Below are 22,426 nucleotides of genomic sequence, written 5' to 3'. Positions count from 1 at the left end.
TGTAGTAGAAACAAAGCAACAAAATTAATCTGAAAATATGTATGTACTTTTGTTGACATGGGGATCGTAGTGCCATCATTTATAACTCCAAATGGTAAAGTCACATCATCATAACAAGGCAGACAGCTAAAATTTGGTTTGTATATTACTATTGATATACTGGTTAATAAGAGAATTAAAATGGGACATTTGAACAGATCTGCCTTAAACAGTGATGAGATATAGCCCCAAATACTTCTTAAAAGATACTTCTTCCACCTGAGAAGTAAAATTTCATACACAAAGAGATAAATTCAATCCTTGTGAATCTCAGTGTGATCTGGCCTAATGCCATTTACTGGAAAACCCTGAAAGTGTCCCATGTGTACATCTGTTTGGTCAGGAGGTGCCAGTAGCCCTTCAGCACCTTTCTGGAGAACTTTTTTTGTATTAGATTGTTGTGTCAAGCTTACATGCAGGGAGTTCCAATCCCCCTTAACAATTATTCCCTGTGAAATTCTTTTTAAAAAGTTTAATTTTCTGAGCAATGGCTTACATTGAAACATAATTTTCTTTATCTCTTTAGGTCATTTCCTAACAATTACTGGGACAAGTTTGTAAAAAGAAAGGTAATGCTTTTTAATTCCCCTCCCCCGAAAAAAACCATATGTCTTATTTTCAGTTAGCTACACTCCTACTTTAAACCTACATCAGTCAATGGTTACAATTAATGGATTGTAACCATTGACTGATGTGACCAGATTCCTTATTATACGCTTCCCATCCCAGAAACAATGCCCACAGCAGAAGGTTTACTGTTCATGAAGCTCCAGTTGTGCAGTGAGCCCTGTCAGGCAGTACCACCAATCATCTGTTAAGGAGATGAAAAAAAGTTTTCAGCACCTAGTTTGGGCCCTAGTGTAGTGGGTTTAAAGTAGGAGGGGGCATTGATCCAGTCCTGAAGCATGGCAGCTCCACGGCCATGTTCTGCACGCTCAGCATGAAAGTTGGAAGTGGTGCTAGTGTTGAAAAGCACATTAGAAAAAAATAGATGTCTTACCTTGTCCCCACTCAAGCCTCCATATATTTATTCAATGATAGTCTTTATATTATGTTTACTTATAATATATTTGTATCCAGTAGCATGCTTGGAATCCACTTACATTAATGAGTACAGTTATGCTGTTATGCTCATATCCCTAGGATGTTGGGTATTCAGCTTGATTATTCGAGCTCCATTATCAGAATGCAGGATCATTAGTAAATCTACTTCTATAAAATAATATTCAGCCTAACTGTATCGTGACTGGGCTATTGGAATATTTTGGTTTTAGGTAAGAAATAATGTATCATTTGCCTAATAAACAGAGAAAAGATTAACAATCAATCTGATTCTTTCAGGTTATGGATAAATACGGAGAGTTCTATGGGAAGGACAGAATCAGTGAATTGCTGGGAATGGACAAAGCTGCTCTAGATTTCAGTGATGCCCGAGAAAAAAAGAAACCTAAAAAAGATAGTTCATTATCAGCTGTGTAAGTTTTCTTCTTCTTTTTTTTTAAAAAAAAGTTTGTTAAAAACAACAGTGCTTTTTTTTTACAAGTTATGAATTTTCTTGGGTTTTTGAAGAGTGTTTGGTTTTAATGACTTACGTTCTCAGACTGCTTTAACAGTACACCCTGATATTAGTAGGACTCGGGTAGATTTTGTTTGGTGCAGAAGACGATCTATCAGGATAATATACCTTTACTTCATTATAATAGGACACAGATACGTTTAGACTAACTTGCTTGAAGAATTTTGTGGAATTTAGAAACGCCTGTGAAAATGCCTGTCCTTAGCTACACTAGTACCAATCATTGTCCATTAGAGTATAAGAATTGAAGTCATGTTAGTTGTTGGCAATTTGCTTCATTAGCCTGTTTCCTGGGCAAAATGAGATAGCCGTTATTTACATATTGAAGATGTCTTGTGTCTTATATTTTCCTTTTCAGATTAAATTCTATTGATGTAAAGTATCAGATGTGGAAATTGGGAGTTGTTTTTACAGATAATGTAAGTTTATATCATCACATATTAATTACAGTGTGAGATGTGAGGATATTAATAGTGAACCTAAGCACCTGGATGTCAATATATTAAGATTCTGGGTACATACAGGCAATCTCAGCAGGGCACTTTACTTGATATACAGCACAGTTTGTATGACCATTGATTGGATACTACAAGGAATCAAGCTATTCTATATTGACTTCGCATTGATATTTTCATGATTTAAAAAATCAGTTATTTTTTTCTTCTTGTTTTCCCTTTTATGATCCTTTTTAAAATTGTGGTGTAGGTTTCATTGTTGGCTATGAATGCTTATGCTAAAATAATCTAGCCATCTCCCATTAATTCTTGTACCTGTGGGTTTTCTTTTTTTTACTGTGCCCTACATGATGATGGTCTAGATATCTAAATGTGAGATAGTGGGTGATTTGTGAGCCTGAATGCTTGCAAATCTTCAGTTGTTTTGAGAATGTGGACTGTCCCACTAGAGGGGAAAATACCTTGGATCAGGTACAGTTGTGTTCAAAATTATTCAACCCCCACTGAAATTGAATGTTTTGGCCATTTTGACATTGATTTTGATCATTCAGTCATCTTGCTTACATTTACATGAAAGAGGCACTTGTAGGTCAGAGAAATATAACCTTAAGTTTATAATGAAATAACCACAAATGTCTTTTCTGTGCTCACATCATTATTAGTTTTTATTCAACCCCCAAGTGACATTCAATCTTAGTACTTAGTACAACATCCTTTTACAGTTATAACAGCTTTTAAACGTGAAGCATAGCTTGACACAAGTGTCTTGCAGCGATCTACGGGTATCTTCGCCCATTCTTCATGGGCAAAAGCCTCCAGTTCAGTCAAATTCTTAGGCTTGCGTACTGCAACTGCTTTCTTTAAGTCCCACCAGAGGTTCTCAATCGGATTTAAGTCTGGTGACTGCGATGGCCACTCCAAAATGTTCCAGCCTTTCCTCTGCAACCATGCTCTAGTGGACTTGGAGGTATGCTTGGGATCATTGTCCTGTTGAAAAGTCCAACGTCTCCCAAGCCTCAGGTGTGTGACGGACTGCATCACATTTTCATCCAATATCTCCTGGTACTGAAGAGAATTCATGGTACCTTGTACACGCTGAAGCTTCCCTGTACCTGCAGAAGCAAAACAGCCCCAAAGCATTATTGACCCTCCGCCATACTTCACAGTAGTCAAGGTGTTCTTTTTGTCATATGCCTTGTTCTTCCTCCTCCAAACATAGCGTTGATCCATGGGCCCAAACAGTTCTAATTTTGTTTCATCGGTCCACAGAACACTATCCCACAACTTTTGTGGTTTGCCCACATGACTTTTGGCATACTGCAGTCGACTCTTCTTATTCTTGGGAGACAGCAAGGGGGTGCGCCTGGGGGTTCTGGCATGGAGACCTTCATTACGCAGTGTGTGCCTTATTGTCTGAGCTGAAACTTCTATACCCACATCTGACAAATCTTTTATCAGTTCCTCAGCAGTCACACGGGGACTTTTCACCACTCTACGCTTTAGGTAGCGCACAGCAGTCGAAGTCAGCATCTTCTTTCTTCCACGACCAGGTAGCATTTCAACAGTGCCCTTTGCCTTGAATTTGCGAATGATGCTTCCTATGGTGTCTCTTGGTATGTTTAACTTCTTTGCAATCTTCTTATAGCCATTGGCCTTCCTGTGAAGACAAATCACCTCTTCTCTTGTCTTCCTGGAGCATTCTCTTGACTTCACCATGTTTGTAACCACACCAGTAAATGTCTAGAAGGAGCTGAGTATCACAGTCATTTTAAAGCTGCCTAATTGGTGCTTATTATGCTTGATTGGTGCTCTGTGACATCCACAGGTGTTTTCAATACCTGATCGAAAACACCTGAATGAACCTCTCTTCTTCAGAGTGGTAGTCTTTAAGGGGTTGAATAATTGTGGCAATGAAGAAACCACAAAAGAAACATTTACTACTGTATTACATAAACAATTGATGTTATTTTAGTTGCATTTGGTTCTTTAAAACGTCCTTGTAGGATTTCATTCTGAATACAATTCCAAATGTACACTATAGTCCCTAAACCCCTTTACAGCATTGGGGGTTGAATAATTTTGAACACAACTGTATATAGTAACATCATACATGGATATAAGACGAAGCCATTGCCTAGCTTGGGACAGTCAGATCATATATCTCTTTTTTTGATTCCATCATATAGACCTCTTGTTAAAAGAATCAGACCATCAATTAGAGAAATACAAGTGTGGCCAGTGGATGCATCTGAGCAACTTCAAGATTGCTTTAGGAGCACTGATTGGGCACTGTTTGAGGAGGACAATGTTGATACTTATGCCTCAACAGTACTGTTTTATATCAAAAGCTGCATCAATGTTGTTACTACTACCAGACAAGTACGAGTGTTTTCTAATAACAAGCCTTGGCTAAATAGAGAAGTGCGCCTTTTATTAAAAGCCAGAAATGCTGCTTTTCATTCTGGTGATGAACTACAGTACAGAGAGGCTAGAGCTAAACTGAAAAGGGGCATTAAGGATGCCAAAGCTATGTACAGCCAGAGAATTGAACAACACCTTGAAAGTTCTGACACTCGCCGAGTGTGGCACGGCCTAAGACAAATCACTGGTCAGAGTAACAAAAACAGTCTGTGTAGCAGCAGTGATTTTTTGGCTGAGCAGTTAAATCAATTTTTCAGCCGTTTTGAGGTGGAAACAGGAACAACCATTATTCCAGCACCTACTGTCTATAATACATCACTAGAATCTACCATCAACAGACAACCACTAGTACTGCAGATTTCAGATGTGAGACGCGCTTTCCAGAATATTAATGTTCGAAAGGCAGCTGGACCAGATGGAATCATGGGACGAGTTATTAGGGGCTGTGCTGCAGAATTAGCTGGAGTTTTTACGGATATTTTCAATCTATCCTTGTTGCAGTGTTCAGTCCCCACTTGCCTGAAGACATCTATTATAGTGCCAGTCCCCAAGCAGTCAGCTGTGGTATCTCTCAATGATTACAGACCAGTAGCTTTAACATCTGTTGTTATGAAATGTTTTGAGAGATTGGTGCTGGATTACATTAAGGCTAGTCTTCCACCTTCTTTGGACCCATGGCAATTTGCATACAGGAAAAATAGATCTACTGATGATGCTGTGTCCATTGTACTCCATACTGTATTGAGCCACTTAGAACATCAGGGAACTTATGCGAGGCTGTTGTTTGTGGATTATAGCTCTGCTTTTAATACCATTCTACCAAATAGGTTGTTTTTTAAAATGATCAACCTGGGATTACCTCAGGAGATCTGCATGTGGATAAAGGATTTTCTGACAGATAGGCCACAGTCAGTAAGGATGGGATCCCACCATTCTTCTACCGTGGTACTAAGTACAGGAGCTCCCCAGGGCTGCGTGCTAAGTCCCTTCCTCTATTCCCTGTACACACATGATTGCACCCCACTATATAACACCAATGCAATTATTAAATTTGCGGATGATACCACAGTGGTGGGACTCATAAATAAGAACAATGAGTCTGCTTATAGAAAGGAAGTACAAAGGTTGATACTTTGGTGTAAAGAAAATCATCTCACACTTAACATCAAAAAAACTAAAGAACTCATAATTGATTTTAGGAGGAAAAGATATGTACATTTACCACTGTACATAAACGGTGAGGAAGTGGAGAGAGTTGGTAGTTTTAAATTTCTGGGTACTTACATCTCAGAGGACCTCTCATGGACTATAAATGCCAACATGCTAATGAAGAAGGCACAGAAGAGGCTGTATTTCCTGAGAATGCTCGGCAAGTTAAATTTATCTCAGCATTTGCTTCTGTCATACTATCGTAGCACCATTGAGAGTGTCCTAACCTATGGCATTCTGGCATGGTTTGGAAGTAGCTCTGTAGCGGACAAAAAAGCTCTACAGAGAACCATTAAAATTGCCCAGAATATCATCGGGCTCCAGCTACCAACCCTGGATGACATCTTCACATCCCGCTGTCTAAGGAAATCACATAGCATCCTGAGAGACTCTTCCCATCCTGCTTATAACTTTTTTGAACTGTTACCATCTGGCAGAAGATATAGAACAATTAAGACTCGGACCACACGTTTTCTCAATAGTTTTTATCCCAGAGCTATAATTGCAATTAATAATGAGCTTAAAGACCACCAGTAGTGAATAATTAGTTGGACTGTGTAACTTGGCCTGCGGTGTAGATCTTTGTATTTTTAGTGGGGGACTTTTAGTGGGTGGGGAGTGTTTGGGAATTTTATGTGTGTGCATGTGTCTGGTCTCTGGGTGTCTGTGAATTTCGTTGTATGTGTATATACTTACAATGACAATAAATTATTATTATTATTATTATTATTATTATTATTATTATTATTATTATTATTATTATTATTATTATAAAATCGTTCCCTCACCAATCTCTGCAGTATTTTCAAGGAGGCAGGAAGTGAAATTCCACACAGTTTTAATCAGTAGGCACTAGGCATCAATATTCATAATTCTGGAAATGATTATGTTGCTGGGCTTATAGAATTAGAGAATATAAAATAATACAAGTGAGTTGTATGAGTTCAATGTATGAGTTCAATGTATGACTTAGAGGAGATCCAATGATTTCTCCTGGATCCTGGTAGGTTTGATGATTCACTAGATCTGGTTTCAGTAGAAAGCCTATGCTAACAATAACTATGTGGTTTATTATGTAACACAGACTTCAAAATCTTTTTTTTAAAAAACCAAACCCAATACATGTTTCATTTAGAAAAGCAGACTTTAGCTTCTATTAAAATACAGGAATGAGTAATGCATGGTCTTCTAGATATTGTTGAACACTACTGCTCTATTAGCCTTAGCCAGCATGGCCAATTGTAGGGTATCATGGGAGATGCAATTTGTAAACTTTTAGAGGAGGACATTTCCCTTTTTAAGCACGGTTTCATTCATTCCCATCCCAACTGGAGCAGACCTCATTAAATCAAGGAGTTACCATTCAACAATTGATTCAATGGGTCTACTTCAATTGGGAGTAGGTTGGATTGGATTTGTTTGATTCTTACATAAAATCTTAATTGAGTCAAAGATGCTCCATATTTTTTGAAAAATTCAGTATTTGTCTCTTTTGGGAGCTGTTAAGATAAAGCACTGAAATTTTCATGGTTCATAGTCACTTCTTGGCTTTGAAATTGAGCCCAGTTAGTCACGATTATCATGTCCTTTTTTGTAACCTCGTTTTCTTTTTCTCTCTCCTAAAAAGTCTTTTCTTTATCTGGCCTGGTATATGACCATGTCAGTCCTTGGTCATTACAACAACTTTTTCTTTGCTGCTCATCTCCTTGACATTGCAATGGGATTTAAAACATTGCGAACAATTCTGTCATCAGTGACTCACAATGGGAAACAGGTAATGAGGTGTTTTTTTTTCTCATTAACTGCATGTAAAGATATACACCATCTTTAAAATCAAGTTGAAAGGTGGAACAGTACTTTACATTTATCACCTATACTAAATCAAAGGAAAAGTCATATTTATTTCTAAAACTCAAAGGAATCATGATGTCTGTATTACGTCTGCAGGTATGAATTTTCTTTCTTAGTTCCACAAGACATATCTTCCAACTGTACAGTAGGAAGCAGGACAGCATTATGCAACACAAACCTATCCACATTTACTGAGAACTAAATTCATTTGTTTGTGGTGAGATTTAGGATTGCAGCTTTATCATGCAGTCCTATGTTTGTCTATTCAGAAGTAAGTGCCATTGACTACATTTTTAGTTTGTATAGTAAGGGACACTTGTGGTACATCAGATGCTTTGAGGCTGTAGCACTCATTGTACCTCGTTGCCACAAGCTAAGGCTAGTGGAAGTTGCCACTGTTACTGGAAGGTGAAATGTTATCTGTGTCTATAACCAGGGCAAAGCTTCTTTGGAATACAAATAAGGTTTATTAGTCCCTACAAGACAACTTTGTGGACAAATTAAGGAGCTTTGCCTGTTTCTCCCTTCGCAGTGATGAAAGGCAAGCCACCCAATGTTGAAGAGGCAAGTCTCTCTTTAATGAATGTTATCCAGTTTCCCCCTTCCAGTTCTCTCTTTTTCCTTACCACCTTCTGTGTCACTGTTACACACTGTTCTGTGATAGATCTGGGAGAATTGCGATAGAATGGGAACTCCCTCTCATCTCTTTCTGCTGTGATAATGTAAAATGGATCAAAAGCTGGCCTTGAAACAGAAAGGCAAAACTGAATTCAATGCTATTATTTCAATAATCTTCTCATTGGTTGTTGTGGGTTTTCGGGCTCTTTGGCCATGTAGCACTCTGTCCTCTGAAGATGCCGGCCACAGAGACTGGTGGAACGTTAGGAAGAACAACCTTCAGAACACGGCCAAAGAGCCTGAAAAACCCACAACAACCATTAGATCCCAGCCATGAAAGCCTTCGCTAATACAATCTTCTCATTCTTTTTTCCTATTAGAAATAAAACTTGAGGATGTGCAATATTCAGCGTAAAATGTATTATCCCTTCAAATCATATCGTGTGTTGTTCTACTTCATATATGATACCATTTATTTTTTAGCTTGTGCTGACAGTGGGCTTATTGGCCGTGGTAGTTTACCTATACACAGTGGTTGCGTTCAATTTTTTTCGCAAGTTCTACAATAAAAGTGAAGATGGAGATATGCCAGACATGAAATGTGATGACATGCTAACAGTTAAGTATTAGCTTCTTTCATTTTATCTTCTGTTTGTAATATGGTTCCCGCTCATTTTCTTTTCAGTATGATTATTGTAACCATAGTGATTTCAAACAAAGGGAGACTCTATTACAGTGGTGCCTCGCTTAACGATGTTAATTCATTCCAGCGAAATCGCTGAAGAGCGAAAACATAGTAAAGCGAAATTTAAAAGCCCATAGAAACGCATTAAAACCTGTTTAATGCATTCCAATGGGCTGGAAACTCACTGTCCAGCGAAGATCCTCCATAGGGTGGCCATTTTCGCTGCCTGTGCAGTGAGGAATCCGTTCCAGAAAACAGCGGGGGGCCATTTTGAAACCACCGATCAGCTGTCCGAAAATCATCGTTTTGCAAAGAATCGGTTCCTGAAGCAGGGAACCGATCATCGCAAAGCGAAATTCCCCCATAGGAAACATTGTAAAGCGATCGCAAAAAGTTTGTCATAATGCAGTTTCATCATTAAACGGAGCAATTGTAAAGTGAGGCACCACTGTACTGTAGAGCAGAGGTGAGCAAAAGTGGCCCTCCCCGTTGCTGGACTAAAATTTCCTCCAGACCCTCACCAGCATAGCAAATGGTAATAAATGGCGGAAGTTGTAAGAGGCAGAGCAGACCTACTAAAAAAAAATGTGTTACTACCATTAAAGAATTCTGTTGAATAAATAACTTGAATAAATAAATAGTTAAACAAGACAGACCAGTTAGCATTTTAAGATAACAATATGAGAAACAGAAAAGCTGCAGTAATGATTTCTCATCAACTGTCTTGTGTTCTTATAAAAATAGATGCTTCAGAGTTGCATAACTCTGGTGGTCTCTAGTGTTTCAGGTCAGCTGTAGTCAAACATCAAAAGCTATTTTTCTCAACAGAGGAGTCTTCCAGTACTATGATGAATGCATCCAACTCTGAAGTTTTCATCAGAACCTATGGTCTGATCTGAAGGCTCCATCTGACACTGTGATTTGGATTCTTAATTAATTAATTAATTAATTTTATTTATATCCCGCCTAACTGGTCGTGTCAGGACCACTCTAGGCGGCTAACAACATTAAAAGATAATACAATAAATATACGTATAAAACAATTTACATAACAGAAATACTGAGCAGAATGGGAAAGCTAAAGGAGAGGGGGGAAAGAAAAAAAAAGGGTGTCAGGAATTATTAAAACAAATCTCCATTAAAGAAAACCATAATTTGCACTCAGTGACCATAACAACAAACTAATTTTACTTCTTATTGGGAAGCATATTATTTCACACACACACACCCTTGATGTAAGATAGATGCCAGAGATAGGAAAGAGGGAACTTTTACACAGGGGTGAAGTATTATTCTATAATTTTTTCAAAATGAATGAAAAGTTTCAAAGGTTTTCTCCCCACAGGATAAGAGTATAAAGAGCTTCCCCCCCCCTTTTTTTAAAAAGACCTTTTTGGCAGAATCACAAAAATGCATGGGGTTCTGTTAACATTGCTGCTGACTAAAAATCCTGTTGTTTTTGCTCATGGAGAAGCTCTTTCCTTTGAAGCTTCTCAGCTATAAACTATAAACTATAAATACTGCAAACAACCATAGGTTCTGTAGAATGTACGTTTTTAAAATATCAGCATCTTTTTGTGTGTTTACAGTGTTATATGTTTCATATGTATGTGGGAGTGCGTGCTGGTGGTGGAATTGGTGATGAAATTGAAGATCCTGCAGGCGATGAATATGAAATCTATCGCATTATCTTTGATATTACATTTTTCTTCTTTGTAATTGTTATTCTACTAGCCATCATTCAAGGTATGTGTACATTGCTTTTTGCCAGTATATAGTGTCCTTTTACTTACAATTGCAAAAATCACCTCAGTGCTAAGTAAAATCAATTCCCACCTATCAATAAATGAAAAAAAGACAAGTGGTTTGTTGTCCAAATACAAAATATTGTACATTTCTCATGCCTGGTGCGTAAGTGACTGCCCATCCAAGAGGCAATCCTTCTGTTTGGAAAGTAACTGTCCTTCCTCAGACCATGTTCGTTGGGGAGTATCAGTCGGTGGGTGGCCGAACACCCTTTCCTATTAACTGGTGAGAAAATTCTTTCTAACTCTCGTTTTAAATATGAATTGTAATATAAGAATCATGAAGAACTCTACCAGCACTTAATGGACTTGTGATTATAAAATTAAAAACATATGCTAAAATATATTCCCCTCTGTCCATTTGTTTCCAGTTTGATGTAGTATTATTTTTTTTAGTTTAAGTGTTTGGGCTTTGGTTGGGTTTTTTTGAGGGTGATAATTTCTGTTTGTATATTTACTTGCTTTCTTTTAATCTTTTTACTTGGTAATTGATTTTTAAAAAGAATTCCCAGAATTCTTCTCAGCAAGCAAAATGCCTCTAGGAGTTCAAAATCAAGGCATGAAAGCAATAATCCATACAAACAACTTGTTCAGCTAAATTCTCAGCAGTCCTAACTATATATCCAGACACAGTACTTGTTATAGAGAACCTAGCCAGAATAGTATTCTGTTCTGCATGGAAATTGTGAGCTATAACGAATCATTTGATGTTTTCCCTCACAACCAGAAAGTCTGTGAGCTGCCAGCAACAACTATTAGCATGTGTTTTGTAAAAAGCTATCTGTTAATATAGCCTCAGTCATGGAAGTACCTGCTTTACCTCCTTCACAGCAGTTTCATGTCCCTTTCATGATGTCTCCTGCCTTTGCAAAATTGTCACAAGAAAGAATACTATTTTGGCACAGCCAAACAAATAAGCCTCACCATTCATAACCAGGAAAACATTGAATCAAACACACACAGAGGGAGAAAGTGGCAGTACACCTCTTAAATCCCCAAGATCCCATGGATATCCTGAGTCCTAGTTCATCATTCTATCCACTACTACATCATACTGGATATCCACAACCTGTAATTACCTGTATATATTATTACTAAAAATTCTTGCACTGAGTATGCTGTGGGATATTTTGTACCCCCTGATAATTACGCATGCAAGAGGATTAGGGTTGAATCTCCATGCCTTGCATTTCCTAAAAACACTGAACATTTCAGTGCTTCCCCCTAAATCAGGCCAAGCCACTGAAAACCAGAATACATCACTTCTGTTCTAAATATCATGGTTTGAAATAACTGTTTTTTTTTTAATGACATGGGACTTTTTTTGTTGACATTATATTACATTGACTGGGACAAAACAGCATCTGTAGAAAAAACTGATGTCAATACGAATCCAATACGAAAATTGAATGATGTCAATACGAATCCAAGGCAGACCATTCAACATCACAATAATCAAAGTTTATGCACCAACCAGCATTGCTGAGGAGACTGAAACTGAACAATTCTATGAAGATTTACAACACCTTCTAGAACTGACACCAAAGAAAGATGTTCTTCTCATTCTAGGGGACTGGAATGCTAAAGTAGGGAGTCAAGAGATAAAAGGAACAACAGGGAAGTTTGGCCTTGGAGTTCAGAACGAAGCAGGACAAAGGCTAATAGAGTTTTGTCAAGAGAATAAGCTGGTCATCACAAACACTCTTTTCCAACAACACAAGAGGCGACTCTATACATGGAGATCACCAGATGGGCAATATCGAAATCAGATTGATTATATTCTCTGCAGCCAAAGATGGAGAAGCTCAATACAGTCAGCAAAAACAAGACCTGGAGCTGACTGCGGTTCTGATCATCAGCTTCTCATAGCAAAATTCAAGCTTAAACTGAAGAGATTAGGAAAAACCACTGGGCCACTCAGGTATAATCTAAACCAAATCCCTTATGAATACACAGTGGAAGTAAAGAACAGATTTAAGGAACTAGATTTGGTGGACAGAGTGCCTGAAGAACTTTGGATAGAGGCTCGTAACATTGTCCAGGAGGTAGCAACGAAAACCATCCCAAAGAAAAGGAAATGCAAGAAAGCAAAGTGGCTGTCCAACGAGGCCTTAGAAATAGCAGAGAGGAGAAGGGAAGCAAAATGCAAGGGAGATAGGGAAAGTCACAGAAACTTGAATGCAGACTTCCAAAGAATAGCAAGGAGAGACAAGAGGGCCTTCTTAAATGAACAATGCAAAGAAATAGAGGAAGATAACAGAAAAGGAAAGACCAGAGATCTGTTCAGGAAAATTGGACATATTAGAGGAACATTTTGCGCAAAGATGAACATGATAAAAGACAAAAATGGGAGGGACCTAACAGAAGCAGAAGACGTCAAGAAGAGGTGGCAAGAATACACAGAGGAATTATATCAGAAAGATTTGGATATCCCGGACAACCCAGACAATGTAGTTGCTGACCTTGAGCCAGACATCCTGGAGAGCGAAGTCAAGTGGGCCTTAGAAAGCCTGGCTAACAACAAGGCCAGTGGAGGTGATGGCATTCCAGTTGAACTATTTAAAATCTTGAAAGATGATGCTGTTAAGGTGCTACATTCAATATGCCAGCAAGTTTGGAAAACTCAACAGTGGCCAGAGGATTGGAAAAGATCAGTCTACATCCCAATCCCAAAGAAAGGCAGTGCCAAAGAATGCTCCAACTACCGTACAATTGCACTCATTTCACACGCTAGCAAGGTTATGCTCAAAATCCTACAAGGTAGGCTTCAGCAGTATGTGGACCGAGAACTCCCAGAAGTACAAGCTGGATTCCGAAAAGGCAGAGGAACTCGAGACCAAATTGCTAACTTGCGCTGGATTATGGAGAAAGCCAGAGAGTTCCAGAAAAATATCTACTTCTGCTTCATTGACTATGCGAAAGCCTTTGACTGTGTGGACCAAGGCAAACTATGGCAAGTTCTTAAAGAAATGGGAGTGCCTGACCACTTTATCTGTCTCCTGAGAAACCTATATGTGGGACAGGAAGCAACAGTTAGAACTGGTCATGGAACAACTGAGTGGTTCAAAATTGGGAAAGGAGTACGGCAAGGCTGTATATTGTCCCCCAGCTTATTTAACTTATATGCAGAATACATCATGCGGAAGGCTGGACTGGAAGAAACCCAAGCTGGAATTAAGATTGCCGGAAGAAATATCAACAACCTCCGATATGCAGATGATACCACTCTGATGGCAGAAAGTGAGGAGGAATTAAAGAACCTTGTATTGAGAGTGAAAGAGGACAGTGCAAAAAACGGTCTGAAACTCAACATCAAAAAAACTAAGATCATGGCCACTGGTCCCATCACCTCCTGGGAAATAGAAGGGGAAGATATGGAGGCAGTGTCAGATTTTATCTTCCTGGGCTCCATGATCACTGCAGATGGAGACAGCAGCCCTGAAATTAAAAGACGCCTTCTTCATGGGAGGAAAGCGATGACAAATCTTGACAGCATCTTAAAAAGCAGAGACATCACCTTGCCAACAAAAGTCCGAATAGTCAAAGCTATGGTTTTTCCTGTCATGATGTATGGAAGTGAGAGCTGGACCATAAAGAAAGCAGACCGCCGAAGAATTGATGCCTTTGAATTGTGGTGCTGGAGGAGGCTCTTGAGAATCCCCTGGACTGCAAGGAGAACAAACCTATCAGTTCTAAAGGAAATCAACCCTGAATGCTCACTTGAAGGACAGATCCTGAAGCTGAGGCTCCAGTACTTTGGCCATCTCATGAGAAGAAAAGAGTCCTTGGAAAAAACCTTGATGTTAGGAAGGTGTGATGGCAAGAGGAGAAGGGGACGACCGAGGATGAGATGGCTGGACAGTGTCTGCGAAGCAACCAACATGAACCTAACACAACTCCGGGAGGCAGTAGAAGACAGGAGGGCCTGGTGTGCTCTGGTCCATGGGGTCACGAAGAGTCGGACACGACTAAACGACTAAACACAAACACAGAAAAAACTTACGTGGCCAGCAATTGAAACATTGGCTAGGAACATTGTTTACCCTTCTTTTGCTTTCAACACAGAATGCCCACATTGCAGATCTAGTTCTGTGTGGACTCAAAAACACAACGCGACTCTAGGAGACTGAAATTTCTTGTCCTGTACATGAGAATGAAATCACTGAAATTTTAATATGGGAGGGGATGAGAGTGGCCTACGATGATAGGTGAAGTAACAGAGAAGTTTTGCTTTTTCTTTTGTTTAAGAATGACTCAGGTTTACTGCCCTTTCACATGCCAATGAATATGTAATAAGTAGCCCAGCAGTGTTCATCACTGCTAGCCAAATGGGCCAATGTGACAAATGCTGTCATGGCTGGTGGTGAGGGAGCCATTTTTTTTTTAAAAAAAAAACACTTTACTTTTGAGAGTAACACTGGCTTGTAATACAGCATTGTTGCATTTAATCCATTCTGTGCCCATTAGGATTGTTACCAGAATGCTGCTCATAGCCATTCTGCTACTGCTTGACTAAATGTCAAAGTAAAATACTGTGGAATGCTCTGCCATCTTATCTGATATAGTAAAGATCCCCCATTTCTTCTTTATTCCTGGAAAAGGTCCAAATATGTCTTCCTTTTTCAAGTTTTAGAAGAGGTAGCTGTGTTAGTCTGTGCTACCAGGCATATCAGGCAAAATCCAAAGAAATAAAACAAAAAAGCAAATTTTTAAAAAAGACAAAAACATGGGGCACCTTAAAGACTAACTTATATTTTAATTTGAGTTTCCATATGCCCAACGAAATGGACATGTCCACAAAAGCTCATGTTAAAATATAATAGTTAATCTTTAAGATGCTTTTGTCTTTTTTAAAATTTTGTCTTTTTGTTTAATTTTGTTTTGTTTCTTTGGATTTTGCCTGATTTCATTTTTCATTGAATACAATGGAGATATTTTTTCAGCCCAGAAAGTATATATGATATGAATTTTTGCAGACTAATTTAACTAAATGCAACATTCATGTTTGGTACTTTATGATCAAGTTGTTCTGTTGGCAGGCTTTGTCAAAATCCTATACTCAAATGCTTAAGTATTATCTTATATCTATTATTAGGCTTAATTATTGATGCATTTGGAGAATTAAGAGATCAGCAAGAGCAAGTTAAAGAAGACATGGAGGTAACAAATTTCAACATTGTCTTCACAATATATGTCCTATTTAAGTAAAATGTCTATCCCTTGTGAGAAAGGCAAGTAAAGGGCAATGTTTCCCTTGCAACATAGGCAGGTAATTGAATAGGTTGCTTAGGAAGGGAATGCCATTTTTAACTCTTTTTTGGGGGGAGTGATTATAGATTGTGTTAAAATGTTGTAATTCAGTAGTTGTTTTAATATGGTAATATCTGTAATGGAATTTTAATACAGTGGTGCCTCGCAAGATGAGCGCTTCGTTTTACGATGAAATCGCATGACGACAAAGTTTTTGCGATCGCAAAAGCGATTGCAAACGATGTTTCCTATGGGGTTTTTTCGCTTTGCGATGATCGGTTCCCTGCTTCGCTAACCGATTATCGCAAAACGACAATTTTCGCACAGCTGATCGGCGGTTTAAAAATGGCCGCCGGGTTAAAAAAAATGGCTGCCTGCTGTTTTCTGGGATGGATTCCTCGCTGCATGGGCAGCAAAAATGGCCGCGCTATGGAGGATCTTCACTGGACGGTGAGTTTCAAGCCCATAGGAACGCATTGAAGGGGTTTTAATGTGTTTCTATGGGCTTTTAAAAATCGCTTTACAATGTTTTTGTTCTACAGCGATTTTGCTGGAACGAATTAACATCGTAATGCGAGGCACCACTGTATAAGGACATACTGGTTCAAACCCTGTTTCATAACTTATGCAATATAAGGCTGATGAAACATTTCCAAGCGTTCTCCCATAGCTCCTGGTTAATCCATTTCATCTTCAGAAACCTGTAGAAGCCAAAGGACAGGAGGCGGGAATCTTTAATGATTAAAAAAAAATACTGCCACCAGGAAAGGCATCCCAGTAGCACTGAGTTTTGGTAATTAAAGACTCCCCCTTACCATCCCATGCCGTACACAGGTTCCCAATGATGGAAGAGATTATCCAGGTACTTTAAGAGAGAAGTTGGAAATGTTTAATTTCTTTCGGGGTGGGGTGGGGGGATCATTACTGCTGCTGATGTTATCAGTCTGACAAAAATGGGCTTTCTGCCAACTGTGTTTTTAGCCATTTCTGTTTTGTAACTGTTGTGTTTCAAATGGGTCTGTGTGGTGTGAGAAAGACGGGCATATAAATAATTAAACAAATAGCCAAGGCCATCTGAAATATTTGTTGCTATTGAAAGTCCCAGCAGCCCACTCATTCCCTTGATACGAGTTTATCAGTATCCTCCTTACCTACCCACTCAAAGTCAAATTTGGGATCTTTCGTTTTCAAGTCATATGCCCAACTGGTAAGGTCTGGGGCCTCCAGATAAGAGCAGTTTAGGAAAACAACAAGAAGAAAAAAACCAACATCATTTCCCCCTTCTGTGTACTGCATTTGGTCTCCTGATAAAATTGAGAAGTGTAGGTAATCATCATAGGAGTCCCCGTATCCAAATCCTCCTACTATTACAAGCAGAATCTAAAACATCAAGCAGCTGGATTGACAAATGAGCTGAATTCGTTTGGTTTTTGGTATTTTATTTCCTTATTTATTTTAAATATGGTTACCCTGCTTATCTTCATAAAAAGGACTGGCTTACATTGTTTACAAAACCACATATTAAAAGAAAAACAAATAAACCTATTAAAATTTAAATAAAAGCATTATTAAAACAGATTAAAAGCAACAAAATATTAACCATCCTGATTTTAAAACCATCAACAGTCAGTCACTAAGGGAAAGCCTGCTTGAAGAGAAAGGTCTCGGTCTGTTTGCCAAAGGACAGGAAAAATGGAGGCCAGCCTGGCCTCCTGTGGGAGGGAGTTCCAAACTCTGAGAGAAGCAACAGTGAAGGCACTCTCCCATGTCCCCACCAAGTGCATCTGTGAGGGTAGTGGGGCTGAGAGAAAGGACTCCCTGATTATAGTAATTAGAGATTGGGGTATTCGTAAACGAATACTAATATCCCCACACAGGTGGCATTAACAAGGGTCCAGCCCCATGGAGCTGGACGGTCCACTCACCGATCCGCCACGGACACGGCTCGATTCTACCAATGGCTCTGCAGCGCACAATCTGCTTGCCACTCTTTGACCTTACAGTGAGGCTTGTCCTCCTGCCTCCAGCCAGGATTGGCGAGCGGATCGAGCACTGCAGAGCCATTGGCAGAATCGTGCCATCCACGTTAATGCCACCTGTCCTGGGAATACCTCCACCTCTAATAGTAATACTTGGGCAGGCACATAAAGGGACACACGTCCTTGAGATAGTTTGGACCCAAGCCAATTATGACTATAGGTTAAAACCAGTAGTTTGAATTGTGACCAGAAGCAAATTGGCAGCCAGTGAAGCTGCTGTAACAGGAGGGTTGTGTGATCCCTGTAATTGCTCTTAATTGCACATTCCACACTACCATTAAATACTTTGCTTTATAACAGGAGTTCCTGTTGTTATATGCTGCCAAGTGCATCCAGTTTATGGCAAACCATAAACTGGGATTTGCATGGTATATGAGATATTTAAGGAGTTATTTTACTACTGCAGTCCCCACTGAATTTTCATGGCTGGGTGGGGATTTGAGCCCAGATCTCCTAAATCCCAGTCAGTTACTATCTGTTACACCACACTGGCTTTGCAGAAAGAGTAGCTTGTAACAATATATTGTTCCATAGAAAATTTATTTCTTAGAGGATTAAAGCTAAACTCAAAGGGATGAGTGTAGGCTGAGAGCAAGCTGGATGATATAGTTTTTGATAATCAGAAAGTCCCCGGTCTTTCTGATTATTAAAATTACCCTGTTAGCCCTGGTTTCACTGCATCAAAACTTGCTGGCATAATGTTGGCAGATAAAAAGAAGAATTATGTTTAACTGCTTGGCAAAGCCAACATGAAACCTTAAAGATGAAGTTTTTTGCTAATCAAATTTTAAACTTGATTTCTGTAGTTTGAAACTGTTCTTTATACTGCTACAGACTATTTGAATAATGTATGTATCTTCTTTATTCTTTTTAGACCAAATGCTTTATTTGTGGAATAGGTAACGATTACTTTGACACAGTGCCACATGGTTTTGAAACACACACACTGCAGGAGCACAACTTGGCTAATTATCTGTAAGTACTTTAATGCCTTTAACATCACAAGAAAGTGAACAAATCAATGTTTTGATGTATAACCCTTCATTAACTCATGACATTGCCAACTGTCATATATACTACCTAGACTCAAAACAAGGTGCATTTGTGTTTCATGAAAACAAAAGCACCAAAAGATTATAGAAGAGGCTCCCTCTCCTTCCCATAGTTAATTTGCAAATTTTAAAGATAGAATTCTTTTCTGGACACCTAGATTTATCATCCAAGTTTCAAAATTGAAACAAAATTCTTTGGAAGGAGTATTAACTTGACAATCTGGAAAGCAATTACATCCTATACAAATAAACTTTTCAGACTTATTAATTAATTTACTTCAAAGAAATTTCACTAGAATGTATGTAGGTTTTACGTTTTCTGGATTACAGTGGTGCCTCACTTAGCGATGTTAATCCGTGCAGAAAAAATTGCTGCTAAGCAATAACATCACTAAGCGGAAATTAAAAGCCCATAGAAACGCATTAAAACACGATTAATGCGTTCCTGTGGGCTAAAAACCCACCTTTAAGCGAAGATCCTCCATAGAGGCGCCATTTGCAGTGCCTCTAAAGTAAGGTATCTGTGCCTGAAAACAGCGGGCGGCCATTTTGTTTACCCGGCGGCCATTTTGAAACCACCAATCAGCTGGCCGAAAATGGGGGCTTTGTGATGATCGCTTCCCTGCGATCATTGCAAAGCAACTTTCCCCCTTAGGTACCATCGCAAAGCGATTGCTTTTGCGATGGCAAAAAGTCCATCACGAAGCGATTTCATCGCTGTACGGAGCGATCGCTATGCGAGGCACCACTGTATGCTGAAATTAGATCAGAGCCTATTTTTATATGCCAGTTTGGGTATCAAAAGAATTGTCTTTAAGAAAGTAGGATGTTTTTCTCCAACTAAAGCTGTATGAAGGGAGAGTTGAAGGGAAGAGACAAAAACAGAGCTTGTTAATGGTAACTCATAACATTTCAGAAATTGTTATACATTGTCATTTTCATACACAGATGTCTCCTACTAATAACCAAATAGGTGCTTTTCACTCATTTTTAATCAATTTTCTGTATCTGCCAAAAGTTTCATTTTTTAAAATTTCTATCCAGTATATATCAAGAACAACTTTATGTTTCTTTATCTTAGATTTTTCCTGATGTATCTGATTAATAAAGATGAAACAGAACATACTGGACAGGTAAGTCAACAAGATTAAAGAATAAATATGCCTTGACATAATTGGATATAATGAAATGGGAAGAATGATTGTATCATACTTTAGATCTCTACTTGAATCTCTGTGTAACAGCTTCTTCAGAGCTTAATCACATTCCAGTATTTACTATTAGAAAGTAAATCTAATGGTAACATCTGTTAATAGTAACATTTGAAATGTCTTTTGTAAGTAGGCATATGTGCGAATAGAGGGACATGCATGCTACTTGTATATCTTTTGCTCTTAAAACTAGATAACCTGGTAACCTTGTATTTTCTAGCCCTCATGGAGATTGACTAGATTGTATTTATAACCATGCCGCTTCTAGTTAACTATTTTAATGTATATTTTAAATATTTGCATTTACCCAGTGACAATCCAATGGTAAGCTGCAACTAAAGTAGGACCACTGAATTTATGAAATTTATGGAGTTGACTCACCAAATTCCCAGTGATTCAATGAGCCTACTCTAGTTGTGATTTATGACTGGATTTCACCTAGTGTTTGCTTGCAAAAACATATTTCAGTATTAAAAATTGTGTTTCTATAATCCTTTCAAAATTCTTCACAATTGCAATAATAGTAGCAAATTCCAGATTAGCTGACAGAAGTTTTGAAGATCTGAAGTTTTTGTGTATGTATTACAGGAATCTTACGTATGGAAAATGTATCAGGAGCGATGCTGGGAATTCTTCCCGGCTGGTGATTGCTTTCGAAAGCAGTATGAAGACCAGCTTAACTAATGATTGTCAAGGACCTTCTCTTGAGAGATCATCCACAACTCCTCTAATTCCTTTGGGAACGTCCACCAGATTTCCCAGATCTGTTAAGCAGGGTGCTGCTGCGTGTGGAGCACTAAAGCTTTTTTTTTAAAAAAATGACTCAACTGTCCTTTTTTCTTCCGTGTTTGTTTTGAGAACAATGAGAACTTAATTCTGGGAAGAGAAGGGAGAAAAATGTCATACAACAAATCCCCATACATAACATGAACACATACATACCCAAAGAGACCTGAGATAGCTTCTCTCTCTCTCTCTCTCTCTCTCTCTCTCTCTCTCTCTCTTTCTGAGACTGCCTGATGATTCCCTTAACTAGGAGAACACACATGGGGCAATGTGATGATCACATTCATTCAGTCTATTTATTTCATCATCCTGGAAGGAACTCTGTAGTTCACAGAGTGCTGTAAAGGATTGTTGTGGACACTTAGTTGTGGGGAAATAGTGCCTTACTATATGTAGGTTGAGCTATGCAGAAGATGAGTGCATGATGACATCTTATATTTTCCTTATTTGTCCTCTCCTCCCAGTTAATATTTATTTTGACTTCTAGAGGGACTTGAGAGGGATTTGGTTGTACACATCTTTTTAATAAGACAATGGCGTGTCTCAGGATACAAAGCAGTTCCCACACCACCCACCCACCTCCATCATTAAGCTAAAATTCACAGGTTTCTTCCTCTTTGTCTCTGACACTTATTTTGGTAATGCTCTGATGCAGCACTGCAACTTTATGAAATCTTTGTATGAAAACAAAAAGACTGCAGAAAAAAAACTTTAAAAGGAATTATTTTGTTGCATGCTTATTATGCAAGTTTAAACAACAAAAAACCAACCTTCTGAAGCAAGTTGATCAACGTGAGGAAACATTCACAGTAATATTCATAGTAATAAAGTGTTGTGGGCTTTACTGTACATTTGGAACCAGTGTCATCAACCCTCTATGTATCTGTTATGAACTTGCCGATACTTTAGTTTTATTTGATTTTTCTGTTAACTTTTGAAATTCATTTCACCATTTGTGATCATTAGTGAAATTAAAGATTTTCTTAGTCAATTTTCAAAATCAAAAGTGAAGCAATATCCATTCAGGGATTTTATTAGTTGCATCATGAAACACCGATGATGTGTACATCACTCTGTTTTGAGTCCTTTTTGATTGTAATGCTAGTCTTTACAAATAAAAGGAGAGTTTTGGAATGGAAACTGTGGTTTTGCTGTCACTTCTTACAGTGTTTGTCAATTAATTTCTACAATTAAGTTTGTCTGAAATCTCATTGAAAACAATGAGTTTCCTGGTGTCAGGTGTAAAATAAGTTATGACATTGTAAACTATAATAATGTTGATTTCACTTCTACATGAAAATCTGTGGTACAGGTTGGGAATCAGTGTGACCTGATTTCTTCATCCAGTCATGTTTATAGTTTCTCTCTGTCTGTATAATAGACAGAGATTCCTTTGTTTTAGCTGTGGTGGGGAGGAAGGAGATGCTAG

At 38.5% G+C, this 22,426-nt stretch overlaps 1 protein-coding gene across 2 annotated transcripts in view; it reads left to right on the top strand.

Moving 5' to 3' along the window:
* The window catches only part of RYR2 (ryanodine receptor 2), a 390,793-nt gene extending 368,656 nt beyond the window's left edge, over window positions 1-22,137 (top strand). For both annotated transcript variants that reach the window (XM_078383124.1, XM_078383125.1), the window contains exons 98-107: window positions 566-608; window positions 1,381-1,514; window positions 1,974-2,034; window positions 7,328-7,474; window positions 8,653-8,787; window positions 10,444-10,600; window positions 15,755-15,819; window positions 18,823-18,923; window positions 20,082-20,133; window positions 20,800-22,137. In XM_078383124.1, the coding sequence (XP_078239250.1) occupies window positions 566-608; window positions 1,381-1,514; window positions 1,974-2,034; window positions 7,328-7,474; window positions 8,653-8,787; window positions 10,444-10,600; window positions 15,755-15,819; window positions 18,823-18,923; window positions 20,082-20,133; window positions 20,800-20,895 (991 nt within the window). In that variant the 3' untranslated portion in view covers window positions 20,896-22,137. The remainder of the gene's footprint in view (window positions 1-565; window positions 609-1,380; window positions 1,515-1,973; window positions 2,035-7,327; window positions 7,475-8,652; window positions 8,788-10,443; window positions 10,601-15,754; window positions 15,820-18,822; window positions 18,924-20,081; window positions 20,134-20,799) is intronic.
* Window positions 22,138-22,426: the final 289 nt, after the last annotated feature.

The sequence above is a fragment of the Pogona vitticeps genome, chromosome 1 (assembly GCF_051106095.1).
Source record: "Pogona vitticeps strain Pit_001003342236 chromosome 1, PviZW2.1, whole genome shotgun sequence".
Lineage (NCBI taxonomy): Eukaryota > Metazoa > Chordata > Lepidosauria > Squamata > Agamidae > Pogona > Pogona vitticeps.
Note: the sequence above shows the minus strand (reverse complement) of the source record. Positions and strands in the feature narration are given on the sequence as shown.